Source organism: Triturus cristatus, chromosome 3_1 (assembly GCF_964204655.1).
Source record: "Triturus cristatus chromosome 3_1, aTriCri1.1, whole genome shotgun sequence".
Lineage (NCBI taxonomy): Eukaryota > Metazoa > Chordata > Amphibia > Caudata > Salamandridae > Triturus > Triturus cristatus.
Window position 1 is genome coordinate 298,875,143 of NC_140583.1, and position 18,608 is coordinate 298,893,750.

The 18,608-nt window shown below is 44.9% G+C and overlaps 1 protein-coding gene across 4 annotated transcripts in view; it reads right to left on the reverse strand.

The window, feature by feature from the left end:
* PARP6 (poly(ADP-ribose) polymerase family member 6) overlaps positions 1-18,608 on the reverse strand; it is a 289,649-nt gene that overhangs the window by 69,165 nt on the left and 201,876 nt on the right. For 2 of the 4 annotated variants that reach the window (XM_085643949.1, XM_085643947.1), the window contains exon 17: positions 7,400-7,509. In XM_085643949.1, the coding sequence (XP_085500075.1) occupies positions 7,400-7,509 (110 nt within the window). Of the gene's footprint in view, positions 1-7,399; positions 7,513-18,608 lie in introns of all 4 variants that reach the window. The other 2 variants (XM_085643948.1, XM_085643946.1) reach the window with 1 other exon arrangement.

Sequence of the window (18,608 nt, forward strand, 5' to 3'; positions counted from 1 at the left end):
GGACCTGCGGTGCCCTGCTATGGAACCCAGATCCCTCAGCCCCAGGTCTCTGGCAATACAGAAAGAAATATTCAGTCTATATGGAAACTTTCTGAAGGCACCTCACAGTAATTGGAGGCAAATTTGCAAGGTTTTAAGCAGTGTGTCAATATCTTATGTAATGCCATAAGCCCTATGAGGATCAGATGCAGAAAACTAGCTCACACTAACTGTCCCATTTAAAGTTTGGCTGTTAGAAGTACAATTTTCTCCAAAAGTGGAGGAAAAACTCCATGATATAGAATTCTATGTCACTATAGTGCAGCAAAGGTAAACCTGTCAGATGACTTCAGAAAAATGGCCTATTTTACTTTAAATGTACAGGCAATGGGCACATTCACCAGTACAATTTCTGGCAAATATCAAAGGTTTTCCAGCAGACTTTTCTGCCAGATATGCAGGAGCAGGAATGATATCTCTGAGTAAGTACACAGTTAACACCTATAGTCTCTATTCCATTTACATGGTTGGTGGTTGCTCTTCATTAAAGTGGTCTATACTCTTTTCTGTTCTTTCAGTTATTGTTTTACGTCTGAAATGTTTAAAGGAGAATGTGGTGGCTTATCTGATCCGCATACAATGAAACCACTTTTGCTGTTTTTTGGTGGCTTTACCATGATTTATTGTTATTCTTATTTTGTCATTTATACAGAGTACAATGTGATGTTATGGCTTTAACAATGGCAGACCCAGCAGAATAAGTTGGTGTAATTGGTACACATTGCCACAGCTGCCTGCTTTCTGCTTGTAGTATTTTCGGCAGGCCTACCTATTGCCACCCTCCACATGAGGTCCAAAGTACTTATTCAGAGAGTCTGGCATGTGTGGCTGATGCACATAGCTACGTTTAACAAGCATTAGCAAAGCCAATGAGTCTGGTATTAGCTGCCAAGCTAATGGCTTTGTCAAATGCTTATTTTCTTTCAATAATATTTTGTAAAGTATATCAAAAAGATTTTAAAATGGTTGCCCATGTATATGAACTCTTGCAAACACATGGCCAGCCGTCTTTGAACTGTCTTTTACTTTTTTCAAAAAATTCAAAGATGGCTTCCTATCTGTGCATATGGTGCACAGAAAGGGTTGGGGGCAATTTCTGAATTTCATTTTTAGTAACATATGAGAAAACCATTAAAAAAATAGCTGCCCCTTGTGTGTGAATGTGCCATCTCTGAGTGCTTTTTACCTAAGTGTAACAAAAGCAATTTTAAGATCACTGCCCTTCTGTTCGCAAGCAGGCACAAGCAAGTGCACACACATGTATGCATCAAGGTCTTCTCCAAAATAGCCACCATTTACAGTACCCATGTTTGGTACAGCACACTGCAAGCAGCGCAGGTAGATATATGCGGTAATTAGTGCAGACGAGACATTCACCTCTTTTTGGCAAATGTCCCCAATCTGCCAAACTCTAAATAAGCCCCTGAGACTTTGAGAAATGAAATATGATGACACTGCTTTCACATATTTTTGGGGAAATACATAAGTGGCAGTAGACACTTAAAGGTCACCGGAAGATCCTTATTCATCTTAATGGCATACTAATTAAGGAGATATTTTACAGTTTCCCTGGGGAAGGTCACATTTCAGTGTGAATGAGATGTTGCTTTAGGCTAACTCTTCTCATGTCTCATCACATATTCTGAGTACACCATTAAGGGAGATTGGGATAGAAAGTATAAGCCATGTGATTAGAGTCAGTGAACATTGCATATATATATACACTGTGGGTGCACACTTGCTAAACATTAGACAGAATATCATATCGAGAGTAGTAGTATTGATAAGTGTAGTCGCTCTGTCATTGTGTCTCTTGATCAACCTCTATATAAAGATTTTATACGAAAGATTGTAACTTTATTGGAAGCAGCAATGTAACATGACACTGATTCTGTGCAAGATCACTGGAGATTACTTAAATATTTTAGCTTGGCTGCGGGATGTTTACAGTCTCATCAAATGTCATCTTGTATATGTGATTCGCGCTAAGATTGGTTGTTTGTGTTGATGTATAATACCACACTTTACTAATGTTGATGAACTGTTACGACGTAAGTGACGCTGATTGTAGTACCTTTAAGAACTCCATGGCCCCTGCGAGGGCAATGTGATCAAGACCACGGCTGTGGCCGAAACGCATCTTTCTGCCAAATAAAATACCTTATGTTTGATCAGCGGGACCGGGAATCAATTATTTTTGTGATTATTTACAGAGAATATATATATATGTAGCTATATAGAAATAAATATCTATATATCTATATCTATCTATCTATCTATCTATCTATCTATCTATCTAGATAGATAGATAGATAGATAGATAGATAGATAGATAGATAGATAGATAGATAGATAGATAGATAGATAGATAGATAGATAGATAGATAGATAGATAGATAGATAGATAGATAGATAGATAGATAGATAGATAGATAGATAGATAGATAGATAGATAGATAGATAGATAGATAGAGATTATTGGTGCTCTGGTGCTGCAAGCCAGTATCATTATTAGCACTGTCTGATTCTGGCCTTATCCAGCTCTGCCATGCTGCTAGCTTTAGGGAGTTTGATGACAGTAAACTGTTCGGCTGTATGAAGCAGCAGCCAAGATAGTAAAGAAATGTCATAACCTGAAGGATGACTTGAGTCATTTGTATGTGCAGTTCAGACTGTGAAAGAAGTTTATTTATGGGATTTTGTACTTATTTGAAAGCCAGCAGAAGGACACCTTAGCACAAATTTTTATGTATCATGATTCATGTGCACCCTTGTTTATTTCAAAGCAGTGTTGGACTGTGTTCCTGCTGGGCATGAATGAGAAATGCAGGAGGCACTTTACCTGTCTTCTGTTAAAGGTGCACAGTTCTATTGCATTTTCCATTTTAGAGGAAGAAGTAGAACAGCCCAATATGTTTCCAACAAATTAAGTCACAGGTTTGTGCAAGTGACATTTTTATGCTTGAGCACAAGAATGAGTGCCAATCTCATTTTGCCATGGAGAAAACAGGAATTAATGTTGAAGTAGATTATCCTGAGGCTGCATCATGAATGCATCTTACATTCATGTTCCGGCTCAGATTGTGCCCACCACTTGTTTTTCCTGAAAGTGTTCTGTCTGCAGGAAATGCAAGGAAACATAGAGCAGTGATTACCTCTTTATATTACTAAGCTATTCTCTCCACTCATTCGCTTATTCATAGGTTTGCTGAGTTAATATATGTTGTAAAAGCAGCACTATTTCAGCAATATCAAAGCAAGTACGCCTTCTATGCCTGTGCATGGTCACTGAAGATGTTCACCGTATGGCCATTGATCCTTCTCTGGTAGGGGATGTGTCTTGTATAGGCAAACTGTTAGACGTGGCATCTTTTGGCATGTTTCAACAGTTTTTTTGCTTTCTGACCTCTTGGTTTTAACTCTGTTTTTGCTTGTTTAGTGTCTCTGCACACTTTCTCACTGCTGTTCAGTGTTAAAGTGCAAGTGCTCCTGTTTTAAATTGTTATTATGGATTGGTGTTTCCATGATTGGCATATTTGATTTACAAGTCAGTCCCTAGAAAAGTGCAGTGTGTGCGGGGCCTGTAAATCAAATGTTACTAGTGGGTCTGTAGCACTGATTGTGCCACCCACATGAATAGCCATGAAAAGGTAACTCAGATTTGCCACTGCAGTATCTGTGTGCAGTTTAGTACTGCCATGTCGACTTGGCAAGTGCACCCACTGGCCAGGCCCTACCCTTCCCTTTTCTTACATATTAGTCACCCACAAGGTAGGCCCATGGTACCCCATGTGGGCAGGGTGCAGTGTATGTGAAATGTAGGACATGCCCTTGTGTGTGTGTGGCATATCTTGATAGTGAAATACTGTCAATTCCATTTTTCAATCATGCAAGGCTACCTTGTCCCATAGGACAGAATGGGGAGTTTGTTTTATAAACATAACTACACCTGGGAACAAGGTAGGAAAATAAAGTTTAGTATGCCTGAACTCAGAATGTTAAATTGCATCTTTTAGTGAGGGGGATTTTTACATTCTGTGTTTGAAAATACCACTTTTATAAAGTAGGCCTTTTCTTGCGTAGCCATCCCATGTACCTCTGCTAGGTTTGTTTATAGCATGTCTGACTTTTGGATGACAGGGGCTGGGGAGGGGCATGGGCTCCAGAAAGCCTGATGAGTCAGGGCTGGGCTGAATAGACCTGGGCTGCATTTAGAGTAGGGGGAGGAGATTTCCTTTCACCTGAATGGGCCTGGTTTGCCTCTGACAATGCTGTCTCCGTCTCATGCCAGGAAGCTCCACCAGAGAGGACAGAACTGGTTCTGGCTGGGCAAAGACACTCTCTACCTCCAGAGAATAAAGGATTTTGTGGTATAAATATTGGGGCCCAGACCCCAGAACTTTAGAACTCTTGTGGACCAAGAAGACTGCCAAGAAGAAGAGCTGGAGAAGCTGTGAGGAGGAACTACCACTTTGCTGAGTTCTTTTCTGTGTTGGCCTGCAGTGGCTGCTTCTGTCTTGGGCAGTGAAAGGACTGGACTGAACTTTCTGCAACTTCTTTACTGAGTATCTCCAAGGGCCTGAATAGAGTTTTCCTCCTGTTCTGAAGTTCCAGGGACTGCAAAGACTTTACCAAGCTCTGGGTACCGCTTCTTGAACCGCTGTTTTAGCTGCTACGGAGAAGGGAAACGCAACCGACTCCGTCGCTGGCTCTGTGTCCTGACGGCACCGCAGACTGCACCGTCTCCATCTCACACCGCAACCCTGGTCTCACTGACAACAATGACCAAGGCCGCCACGACCGATCTGCTGCTTGCACCGTGACCTGTTGGCACCGCACCGCCTTGCTTCACTGGATTCAAGCAAGCCTGGCTGAAGACGGCTGAAATGCCAAAAAACGGTCCTAGGAAGCTTGTTTCCGGTCCAGGGAAGGCATGGCTTGGTAGTTCGGGCTGGACTGTTCCCATGAGGCACAGGGTCAGACTGATTTGCATATGGCCATGTCTGAACAGGGGTGGCAGAGTGGGCTAAAGAACGGTGATGGATCAAACCCAGATCTGTTGACTGGGTGTGAGTGTTTGATTGGTTCTGATGCTCCGTCCATCACCACCCCCTTTTGTACCGCTTTGTTCGCCATAAGTTGGCAGGGTATGCTCAGACGTTGAGTCCCTTGCTCACTTTGCCACTGGATTCAAGCAAGCCTGGCTGAAGATGGCTGAAATGCCAGAAAACGTTCCTAGGAAGCTTGTTTCCGGTCCAGGGAAGGCATGGCTTGGCAGTTCGGGCTGGACTGTTCCCATGAGGCACAGGGTCAGACTGATTTGCATATGGCCATGTCTGAACTGGGGTGGCAGAGTGGGCTAAAGAACGGTGATGGATCAAACCCAGATCTGTTGACTGGTTGTGAGTGTTTGATTGGTTCTGATGCTTCGTCCATCACCACCCCCTTTTGTACCGCTTTGTTCGCCATAAGTTGACAGGGTATGCTCAGACATTGAGTCCCTTGCTCACTTTGCCACTGGAGTCAAGCAAGCCTGGCTCAAGGCGGCTGAAATGCCAGAAACCGGTCCTAGGAAGCTTGTTTCCGGTCCAGGGAAGGCATGGCTTTGCAGTTCGGGCTGGACTGTTCCCATGAGGCACAGGGTCAGACTGATTTGCATATGGCCATGTCTGAACTGGGGTGGCAGAGCGGGCTAAAGAACGGTGATGGATCAAACCCAGATCTGTTGACTGGGTGTGAGTGTTTGATTGGTTCTGATGCTCCGTCCATCACCACCCCCTTTTGTACCGCTTCACTTCGCCATCCTGTTCTCACCGACGCTGTCGCTGCTGCTGACTTCGACACCTGTGACCGCATCGTGGCTGGGAGCATGGCTCATAAGTTTCATGACGTGCCACCTCATCTCACACAGCCGTCTGGGCCGACCGCCGCCAGCTCCCGCCAACTGGCTCTGTCGTCTGCAACCGCAACCTGTCAGCACCACATCGAGCACTGTCTCACCCTGCACCATAAGCCTTGGTCAAACCGACGCCGTCTAGACGATCGGCACCGAGCCGCTGCCTGCATCGCATCGAGAGGACACCGCACCCTGCATCGCTTCCGTTTTGCAACGCAACTGCGACGGTTGCCAAGACAGGCTCACACCAACAAGCCAGCTGCAACAAGAAAGGTACTGTTACTGAGTCTGTTCACGCTTTCGCAGGACCGTACCGACGCGGTAGACTGGAACTGTTAGGCTCTGTTGTTTTCAGCATCACGGTAGCCCCGGATGGAGTACCGGCTCATACGAACTGTGTTTTTCAAGTATTCTTGCAAAGTATACATTTTTAAATATTGTATTGTGGATTTTTATCGTTTTGATCTTATTTTAAGTATATAAAATATTGGATATATTTCTGAAACTGGTGTGGTGTCCTTTTGTAGTGTTTTCACTGTATTACTGTCAGTTATGTGCAAATGCTTTACACTGCCTCTAAGATAAGCCTGACTGCTTGTGCCAAGCTACCAAGGGGGTGAGCATGGGTTATTTTAGGAGTGTAACTCCCTTATCCTGACTAGTAGGAAGGGTCCCTACTTTGACAAAGGTGCAAACCCTTGTCAACTAGAGACCTCCATTTCTAACACATACTTTTCAGAATGTCATGAAATAAACCTAGGAACAGGAGTGTAGAGTACAAAGTTTGTGGGGGAGGACATTGATTCTGGAAGCATTTGCATGTACAATGATCTTTATTGCCACAATCCTGATTCCCATAGTTTTGAGAAAGCAAAACTCCATAATGCTCTCAGTGAAGGAGAAGACATTGTGGTGTTTCTGCTTGTGCTGGACAGAGACAGTGCTCAGAGTTCAATGTTGAAACTGCAGGCCAATTTGCAGTAACATGCACTGAATACAGAGCTAAAGCCACATGAGTTGTGCTAGGCTCCCAAGTGAAGAAGGTCCTGAGTGTTGATGGAGATTGCGGGTGGTCACTTGGGCATATTAAGTGGCTTACTGTGGGCGAGTTGTTCCTAGTGGGAGCATTCATCAAAGAAAAGAGCTTAGAATTAGGGGCTGCACTTATACTGTTTGACACAAGAGGGTGTCAAAACAGTGAAAATGCAGCATAAGCTTTCCAGTTTCTGATGAAAAGCAAATATTTCCTTTGGTGATGCTGTATTGGTTATGTTCGGTTTTAACTGAAAAATTGAAACCCTGATTATTATTTGTTCACAGAGACCAGATATAAGCAAATCGGTCTTGTACCTGCCCCAAAACATTCTCTATGTACAGGAACACAAGAAACCCGAGGCATGGCTCAGCCTTTCTGGAACGTATCTGTTAGTGCAGCTTTAGGGAGTAAATAATAGCAATACTTACTGAAAGGCAAAGGTGCTGCCGTAGAGCTTCTTGGCTGTTCTGAACCTGGCTTCCTTGGCAGGAGGACTGCTCAGCAGGAGAAACTGGTGTGAGGTGTGCATAAACTTCAGCTGCTACCAAGGGAAGCACAGGGGCAAAGGGGAAAGGAAGTGAAAGGGGGCAATAAAATGGGATGAGAAATTGAGGGATTAGAATGAATGTGGGTAGAGGAAAAGACCAAAATATGGATTGAGGAAACAGGTAGCAAGAAAATTGGAGGAAGAGGAAGAAAAATAAGGATAAGGGAGAAAAACATAGAGAGAAAATGTTCAAAGGAGGCAAAGTGAAGACCAGAGAATGGCATGAAAAGAGAGATAGGGGAAGCGAAGATGAGAGATAGAGAGAGGTATGGTAGTGTGACAACAAATATTCAGTGGGAACGAAAAGGATGGAGGAAAGAGAAAGGGAGAGATGATGGAAGACAATGGGAAGGTAGAGGAGACAAGGGCGAGACATGCAGCATTAATCCTGTATTGGTTCAAGCAGTTTATCCAAGTAACACATACACAATGCCATAGTGTTCCTGCGATCTCTGTATCTGATCTCCTTGCAGTACTAGAGGTATATGATGATTCTGAGGTTTCGTCCTGGATACTGGAAACACATTGTGGATGGATAGCGTCTTCTTATGAAATCACATGACAATGCTCTGTCCTGTGCAGTAGTAATGTGACTTTCCTTCTTATGTGTTGGAATCACATGGAGTCCTATGGCCTCATATTCTGAATTCCGTTACAATTCATGAGTCATATGGAGTCCTCTAGTCTCAGAACTTGACTTCCCTTCCTAAGTGTATGTGTCACTTTGAGTTCCCTGCTCTCAGAACTTGACTTCCCTTCGTACGTGCTGGCATTACATGGGGATCTGTTGTCTCCCAATTTGACTTTCCCTCAAATGTGTAGGCGCTGCAATAAGTCCTGCAGTCTCTGAATGTGACTTCCCATACTATGTATTTTAGTTGCAGGGCAATTCTGTGATCTATGCATGTGGCATTAATAGAGTAATTTTGTAGGCTCTGCTTGATCTACCCCAATTTCGTTAGGTTACATGGTGATCATATTGCCTGTCTGTGTGCTCTCTTGAGATAATTCCATGGTGCTCCCGTGAAAGCCCCAGTAGAGAGGAGACTCAATGTCTCAGCATTGCCACAGTCCATGTGTAGCATCCTTGATCAAGGAACTAATAAAGGCTCTAATCCTGGTCACTATAAATATAAATGTCGTGCCTTGACCCTGATCAATCTATCTCCTAAATACTTGTCCAGGCAGACATAATGCCCACCCTTATATTCCAGGTGTGACCTCACAACTCTAGAACAACACTGCCCCATGACCATTGTCTCTATTCTCACAACATCTGAAAGAAAGAGGCCACAAAGCAATAGTGTTAAGAATAAAATCAAGTATGGAAGGAGCTCAGTCAGCATTTAGGTTGAGACAAAGCACCAAAACTGCTGCAATGCCTGAGAAAAAAGAAACTGATGAAGAGGTTCACTACATCGGCTGCGCCTATCGGTGACCCTCACTACAGCAGGATATACAGTGCCATTAACTGACTAGAACACAAAAATAATGCTACCCCATACTCTTTAACTTGTGACCTTTGTCAAACATTATTACAATATGCTTGGATGATGACATGCAAATATATCCTAGAATCGACAAAGGTCAAAAAGCCACTCAAAACATAAAGGAGCGCCTCTCTCCGATCTAGAACTGGATCCAAGCAAACTAGGGTTTCCTAGTAGCCCACCAACCATTCCCAACCCCCTCTCACCTCGTTCAGTAGGCCTCCCAGCCTGAGCAGAGAGCCATTTGTAGCCAACACCACCAGAAAATTGGGATTGCTCTAAGATTCATCACAATCCTTACTCCTGCAAATCAATGTGGTGGTAATGGATCATGCAACTCACTTTGACCTCACTCACAAAAGTAGTATATTTTTGTACTTTACGACAGTTCCAAACTGTCTAGAGTATGAGCACATTAGGGTCATCTGAGCACAAAAGGACCTGAAAGAAACAAGGACTATTCAAAATGATAAAGCCTAGGTTAGGTACAGCACAAAGACAACAGACTATAAGAAAGCAGCCCTAAACAACCAACAGTGGTTACCGATCAAAGAGAGAGTGTCACTGGAACCCCATAGATCTTAAAGATATGTACAGGGAACAAGTCCCCAAGTATATCCAAAATATCCCCGGGTCGGGATTGGGGGAAACAAAATATATTTTTGTTAAAAACACTAACCTCCTCACAGCCGTCGTCCCTCCTCTATCGTTGTTTTGCTTCATGACGAGTCCAGGAAGCACACAAGCTCCCCTAAGCCAATCACAACACTGCAATGCAGCAACATGATTGGTCTGAGCGCCGTGGTTCAGCGCTCAGTCGGGGACTGGGAGTCTGTGTATGTTCTCCACCCAGTCTGTGTATTACAGCTTGGTGGGTACGTGAAAAGTGCAAATGACTGTTTGGCCGGCCCAAGACGGCCAGCAAAACCGTCATGCGAACTCCCTTAGCTTTGTCACCAGAATCACCCCACCCTAACTTAGCTCCTTAGTTACAAAAAATACAATGATAATAACGGTGTTATTATCATTTAATTAGTCCTTTTTCCTGCTTTCAGAGCAGTGGGGTGAAACTCTCCGCCTTAGCGGAGGAGCCGCCCCTGCTGAGAACCCCAGCGTGAGCGGGACACTCTGATAGTAACTCTAAGGGGGGCTGGTGATAAGTATTCTCTCCTGTGAATGCTCTTATTCTGATACAGATGTACACAGTAAGTTGTTTTTTCTACCAGTGACAGGCCCCGTTATGGCTACCTGACATAGGGACTTAATATGAGTTTGGCGGTGTGGAAGCGGGACCATCCCGCTCCCGCACCACTAAACCCATGTGCATATGACCCGCCAGTTCTGAACTTTTCTCCTGTCTGGCAGATGGTCCTTTGGCGTTCCCAAGGTGGTGCTTATGAGTAGGCACCGTCCGTAATGTCAAAGGCAGCACCCTCTCAGCATTCACTGATAATAGTCCATGCTGTGCAGGTACTGATGTGCATGAACACAGGGGTGTGCATCCACATGGCATGAGGCACAAGGGTGCCCTTTAGGGCCAGACTCATAATAAAGCCCAAAGCAGTGGCGGGTTCTCAACGTGGGCGTCGGAGCGGCGCCCCACTCCTTTCTCGTAGTGCGAGAAGCAGAAATGTAAAATGGTATAAATACCATTTTAGGTTTCTGCTTCTCGCACTGCGAGAAAGCAGAAGAAGGGTATGCCTGGTTGGGCAAGTCTGGGAGGAGTGGCTAGCCAAATGTTATGGGCGCTGACGGTTTGGTCGGCCCCAGGGCCGACCAAACCAGTCATAGCACACTCCGTTTTCTTGATGTAGGCTGCCGCGCAGCCTGCATGAAAAAAGCGGCTTCCTCCATAGACGCCTGTAAGGACGGCATCCTAGCCAATCACAACGCTGCCATTGCAGTGTTGTGATTGGCTTAGGGGAGGAGAGGGAGGCTGCCTGCTTCTGCTTCCTGTGAGCAGAGAGAGCAGGAGACCCGACGCGGGAGTCCGGACCAGAGGCAAAGGTAGGCCAGAGGCAAAGGTACGGTTACATTTTTTTTATTATTAAATTACCCCCTCCCTCCTGCGCGTCCCTCCCACCCTCCACCCGCGAGTCATGCCAGCCGGGATTGAGAGTGTTGTTCGGAAGCAGGGTTGAGGTACATCTGCAGAGCAATACTCGCAATTCAGGAAAGAAGTGCATTCAACGTATGTCTGGTGCTGTGTGTTGTCACTACTACAATAGCTCTGGTTATACAGGTCAGTGTAGAGGTACACTGCCTGAGATTTTTTGTTATGGACTCTGTTAAAAAAAAGTCGGGCTCCTGTGCCAAAGGTAAGAGATGAGGTGCATTGGTTGATATGTTTGTGGGCCGTATTGCTGGCACTGAAGGGATACCCTGCCCCGTCACAGAGATTGAGGTGCGTTGGAAGCGCTAGTTAGTCTGCTGGCTCACAGGTTTGCGTGCGGCTCGCCTGAACTATTCAACCCCTCCTCCTTCGTGAATACCCCTCTAATAAAAACAGCCCCCCTCATTAGAAATACTTTCCTTCCGTTCCTAGGAACGAGGAAAAGAATGGGCTCCTCAAGGCCCCATCTTTAACCTGGCAGAGGTTTCCCCGCCACGGTATTTGCTTTACTGCGTCTGTAAAAGCCCCTAATTTCTTAGAAATCCCCCAAACAATTTGAGATTTATTAGAGGCGCAGGGAGTCGGATTTCTCGGTGATAACTAGCTCATGGGCAGGCCACTCTGTGCCGAACTGCAAGACTATGAGGAGAGACCACAGAGAAGGGGTGGAGGGAGCTGAGGGGTCCAACAGAGAATGTATGTGCGTGAAAACAGTTAGAGGGTCTCTGTCATGGCATAGTGCCACTCCTGCAGTCTCGCTTCTTAGTTCGTGTCTCACGCCTAGCAAAGTCTCATCCTGGGTCATTGCTTCGCTGATTGACTGGCTTATAACTCTATCAGACGCTGGGGGTATGGCTTAACGGCTAGAGTGGCTGACCTTGAAGCTGGGGAACAAGGTTCGAGTCTGACAGGAGCTCAAATTAAAGAAAACTGAAAAGCGTTGCATGCCACAAGCTACTTTGCTTTAGGATGGTGTGATTATTCCCCGGTCTCCGTCATTATCCTTTCTCTCTGTCCCATGCAAGATGGGTAACACTAATGCTCCGAGTATTTGAGAAAATGTTAGGATGCCACGCGTGATGCACCTCTGAGAAGCATACACACTGAGTGCCAGCACTGGGCCTAGCTTCAAAACACAACAATAGAAATGTTTCTGACGCTAGGCCCTGCTGGCACACAGAGTGTATATTGCTCAGAGGTGCGTGGCACTAGCAGGGCCTAGCTTCAATTTTTTTTTTATCTACATGTTGTTATATGACATCCCTTTATTAATGTAATACCTGCACTTTCACAATTGCTTTATTAACCTTCTTGCTTCTCAAATTTGCTTGAAAATACACCATTTACCCACACTGTTTTCAAAATTTTCTCGGGGGGAGAAGCCCCCGGAATCCCCCTTAAGATGTTGGGCTCTCTCACTGCGCTCGCTAGCCACGGTGCACTCCAACAGAAAGTTTACGCCTCACCACTTTCAATTGTGACCAGCCACCACTGGCCAATAGTGATCTATTTTTGCTACTTATGACTGCTCTTCTGCTCTAGCTGCACATGGAAAGCTGTGCTCCCTACCTGTGTCTGACATTACTTTGCTGTTAGAATACATGGTGAGCGCTCTTATGCTGAAGAGGAAAATAAGATGAATTTTCTACATGTAACTGGTCTTCGGATAAGCTGACATTGTGATGTATGTTTTCTACCTGTTACTTGCAATGTTTCACTTTAGACGTACATGGTGATATACGTTTTCTGACTGTGTCTGGACTGCGAGTGCTAGACTGACATGATGATGCATGGTCTCAATTTCAAACTTCTGTTGCAGTCAGAAATTATGATATAATTACTTACTTGTACTTCCATTTCTGCTTGTTAAGTACCTTAATTGTCATAAATGCTAGAATAGTCCTGACTGTATAAATCACAGAACAATTGAATCAAAAATTATATTTCTAAAAAGAATAACTATTGCATTTTTTGAAATGCATATAAAAAACCAGACATTCTTAGTACTAAATTAAATTGAATTAAAGCAACATTACAGTATAACTCCTAACCACGATGTCAAGGGAAATGAGTATAAGTAGAATAAGTAACTCTTCCTTCTGTATTGTAGGATCTCCATTGATGATAAATGCTACAGTGTAATAGCAAACTCATCATCCAAAGCAAACCAGTCTCCAAAGGTGAATGGCAAAAAAAGAAATTAAAATTTGACCATGCTAAAAAGTTAAACAAACAGGTTTTTCAGAAAAATCTTCTGTACCAATGTATCTGTTTTCACATCTGATCTAGGCAGTAATAACTTATAAAGGTATATATGGGCTATTAATTAGCTGCCTTACAGTGCTCACTGGTCCTCATTACGTCTGTCCCATTATTGGATGCAATAATTATCGCAACCGATACAATCTGATATTGGGGTGTTCAGAATTGGGTCAGCTAATGAATGCCTATCATGAGTTTTGCCTGCAAACATGGGGCATATCAACTTACTGCACCAAAATCTGCATGTTCCAGTATCTATTGCCCATTGTTTCCCCAGTAAATTTCAGTTGATTTGACCTTTGATGGGCCACCAGTAATAAGGGGCACTAAGGACATTCTTTAAACATGCATCAGCAGCCACCTTCCACTGGTGGAATGTGTTTTTGGCTTCTCCTGTGAAGTTTTATTACTCAGCAGATAGCAAAGACCAATATAAAAAAGAGTATCCATCTTGCTATGGAGCCTCTGAAAGTGGACAGACTAATATGAATGCCACTTCTAAAAAACAGCTGAAAGGACTTCCCGTGCCATTTGTCCTGTTCAGGGAGACTCTTCTCACATCCAAATGAGAGATCTTTCTATTGATGTTGTGGGCATATTTGATGAAAGAACCTGTAGTCCACTAACTCAGCGATAAGAAGTGACAGCTAAGAAGAAAGTCGCCTTTCAAGATAAATGCTTTATTGCAACTTTATGTATAAGCTCAAAAGGTGAGGCTATCAATTCCAATAGGACCAGCTTTAATTCTTATGGTGGGTGAGGCTTTCACCTGAGTGTTTGATGCCGCTAACTTAATAGAGATGAACGGTAAAATCGACTTAGCCAGGAGAAGAAGATATTGCAAGACTATTTCCTCTTGGTAGGCGATAGGACAGAGGTGTTGCTACAGAGATCAGATGTACAATCTTCCATTTAATGAACTAAGCCATCTTAGCCTCTCTCAAACTGTCCATACACTGCTATGTCAGATTCAATTATCCATTCTGAATAACTGCCAAGCATTGCAAATTTAATGATGTCACATTAGAATGGAATATTGGACCTTGCAGCCTGGTCAGTGGATTCAGTCTGCACAGAAGCCTCAGGTGCAGTTTTATGGAAATCTGGTTTGGAAATCACTATTATCGGGGCTACTTTAGTGCAATTAAGATAATATCGGCCCTATTGTGCTTCAGCTTTACAAGAACTGATGATGTCATGGAAATTGGACCGGGAATGTAATAAAAGTTTACAGTGTGTTTATGACTAATTCATTAGAAAGGGCATTGCCTATAGCCACCCCGTCCTGTCAATCTAGATTCAAAGTATGGGCATTTTGAGTTCTGAGATATGGCAAAGAGGTCTATTTTTGGTAAGCCCTATTCCTAGAAAATCCCTTGCAGCATAATGTTGTTGATGACCCAATTTTGTGTTTCTTTAGATAGTCTGTTGAAAGCATCTGCTTGGCATTCCAAAACTCCTGGAAGAAGGACTCTCAAGAAGTCAGTTCAAGAAACAAAGGGTCCTGGAAATGATGCCTGGATCTCAACCCTATTTGTTCAGGTAAAGCATCATGGTGTAATCATCAGTCTAAGCCAACACTGTATTGATCATCAGAGATTGCTGGAAGGCCTTAAATGCCGGGTGGACAACTCTGAGTTCAGAATGTTGATGTGATATAGCTGCTCCTTCTCTAATTATAGACCTTGCACTGTTAGAGTATCCAGATGGGTGCTCCATCCCATTCCTGAGACGTTAGTGACAATGTTTGGGATGAATGCTCCTAATGGAATTAAATGTTCTGCAACAGATTGTACCTTTCTCACTATCAAAGTCCTGACTACTTATTTGTAAAGAAGAAATATGTAATCTCTGTTGTTGTCCCAGTGTTTTCCATGATTCTCCAGGTTTTGATGGAGAGAGCTCGTGTAAGTTTGGAATAAGGAAAAATGACAATGTGTGATGCCTATGATCCAAGAAGAGACAAAAGTGTGCCAAATAATACTGCAAGGCCAGTAAATTATGGCATTTCTGTTAGATTTATGACATTTCCTCCTCTGAAAGAAACACTATTTCTAGGTTTCTAACTAGTATGATAGTTTGAACTTGTGGTGCTGTGGATTTCACAAAGTCGACTTGAAGGCACACTTAGGTGCCGATTCCGATCCGTTAAAAAAATTTACCGTCCGACTCGTATCTGTATTTTTTTACGTACGAATCGTACAAGTCCCGTACAAACGGCGAAGTACGATTCGTACGTGAAAAATACATACGAATGACCTCGGGAAAAGTCTACGAGACGTCCCCGGACAGTTTTACGTACGAGTCGTAAAACTGAAGTCCGAGCACACAAGCCCGATCCGTACCGGCGTCCCGAATACACAAGCGTATGGAAAACGTCCCGTACGGAGCGAACTTTGCACGACCTCTACCCCGGGTACACTTGTGCCCGGGGTATGAGTCGTACGGCCTACCCCAGCCTCCCACCCCTTCCGCGTACGTCCGCACCGTACCCCCCACCCCGTATGTACGGCGCGTACCCCCCACCCCCCGTATGTACGGCGCGTACTCCCCACCCCCCGTATGTACGGCGCGTACCCCCCACCCCCGTATGTACGGCACGTAACCCCACCCCGTATGTACGGCGCATACCCCCCACCTCCGTATGTACAATGCCGTACCCCAAGCCCCCCCGTATGTACGCGCTGTACCCCCACCCCCGTATGAGCACGCCGTACCCCCAGCCCCCCGTAAGTACGCACCATACCCCCCGCCCCGTATGTATGCGCCGTACCCCCAGCCCCCCATATGTACGTGCCGTACCCCACCTTTGTACACGCCGTACCCCCACCCCTGTATGTATGTGCCGTACCCCCAGCCTGGTATGTACGCGCCGTACCCCAAGACCCCCCGTATGTACGCGCCGTACCCCCAGCCCCGTATGTACGTGCTGTACCCCCAGCCCCCGTATGTACACGCCGTACTCCCAGCCCCCGTATGTACGCGCTGTACCCCCAACCCCCCCGTATGTACGCGAAGTACCCCCAGCCCCGTATGTACGCGCCGTACCCCCAGTACGCGCCGAACCCCCAGCCCCATATGTACGCGCCATACCCCCAGCGCGTAGCGCTGTGGGTACGGTGCGTACATATGGGGTGGGGGTACGGCGGGTACATACGGGGGAGCTGGGGGTACAGCGTGTACATACGGGGCTGGGGGTACGGCGGGTACATAAGGGGGGGGCTGGGGGTACGGCGCGTACATATGGGGCTGGGGGTACGGCGCGTACATACGGGGCTGGGGGTACGGCACATACATACGGGGGTCTGGGGGTACGGCGCGTACATACGGGGCTGGGGGTACGGCGCGTACATACGGGGGCTGGGGTTACGGCACGTACATACGTGGCTGGGGATACGGCGCGTACATACGGGGGGCTGGGGGTACGGTCCATACATATGCAATGTTGGGGTACGCACCATACATGATGACACGTACGATGTGGGTGATAGCGTGTACGGCGCGTACCGGGCCCCCTTTTCCTCGTGCATCGCGGCGTACTTAGCTTTTCCGGTACTTTTTGGCTCCCTTAAAAATATAGCCGTTTGGAGTGCTGTGGGTACGAATCGTACTTGCTGGTCCGTAAAACGCTGCCTGACTCCGTGCGGACGTCGCATACGCGCTGTCCAGGATCGGAATTGTATGTATTTTTTAGCCGTACAGTGTTTTTTACGATTCGTACGGAAATGGTATTTCTGTATGAATCGTACTTGCTGGTTTGTACGGTGGAATTCCCGGGTACGAGTCGTACGGAGAAAACGCTCCGTACGACCATTTGTAACTGGGTTTTACAGGATCGGAATCGGCACCTTAGTGTAGCACTGTTAAACTCCTGCTATATGTTCTCTTCTCTGGAGAGCCAAGTGCGCTAGCATGAGTTGATGAAAATTCACTGTGCAGGTAAACAACTATTGCGCTCATACATTTGGAAACGTCTGACCCAGTTCAGACTTACTGTAGCACAGAGTACAGGTAACACAACTTCCCCACAACAAGCCTCAGAAACGTTCTGTTTTTCTTGGCACTAAGGATTTGGATGTATGTAGCCTGCAACATATGTTTCATGCACCTAATCACCATGTTTCAGTTGGAGAAATATTGGAGGTGAGACAGAATGAAGACTACCCTCCTGATCCACTTGTTGATGGGATTGAGATTTTGTGTCAGTTTGAACTACTTCTTCAGGGCTTTTCCTGGATGAGAAACTATATTGAATAAATGCCAGTTCCTCTTTGGACAGAGTAACTGTTTATAAAGCCTATTTATTAACAAAGTGGCTGTCTCCATTTGCACATGGGGTAGATAGAACTGTGATGTCATTTTTGATTTAATCACAGCACTGTTGTCCTGAATCAGAGTGCACATCCATTTTGCACAATATTCAGTACCCATCTCTCATTGGCAATGTTTCAACAATCGTTTAGATGTTTTATTAAATTTGCCACTCCAAAATGACACACAGGCTAGAGTAAGTGGAGCAGTCATTACCTGGTGATGAATGGTGACTTGGTAGTCAATAAAGACTGCTGTTGAGTACATTAGCCTCTTGAAGACCTTCTCTGAAGGAATGAAACATGTTGATGCTCCTAATTTAAATGCTGTGGTTGGTATGTGCAAAAAGAGGATTAAACCCTCTGTCTGTGTTGGAAATGTTTGTCTCATTTAAATGAGAAAGATACAAAAAAGGGAGGTTAACCCTGGTTGCAGGTCAATCCAAAATCAAATTTCAGGTATGAATGTTTCCAGTGCTAAGGAATTTCATATCCAGACTACTAACACAAGCATGGAGTTCAGTTTAGGATTATATAGTAAAAATGTTGGCTCTGGCTCAGACGGTTTATATTTTTTAAGTCACTATCTTTGCTGGCATCAGGAACTTTTTATCCGCCAATTCTGCTAGCCCATTCACTATTGAGAATGGAGGACTCAGAGATGAACAAGGCTGAATAATCTCCACAATCTGCAGACTGAGAAGTTTCCAATGGCATGTTGAGTTAAGAGATATGTGTTGCTAGAATCTCATGAAAAGTGGATATGTTGTCCACTTGGGAGACTGTGCAAGGTAAAGCAGTTGGAAGCACAGGAGTGTATTAATCTGAGTCCATTTTCATATCCATACCAGTTTCTGTGTGACTTCAGAGAGGTAATAGAGTTAGGGTCCTCTTCTTCTGATGCTGGGCAAAGGA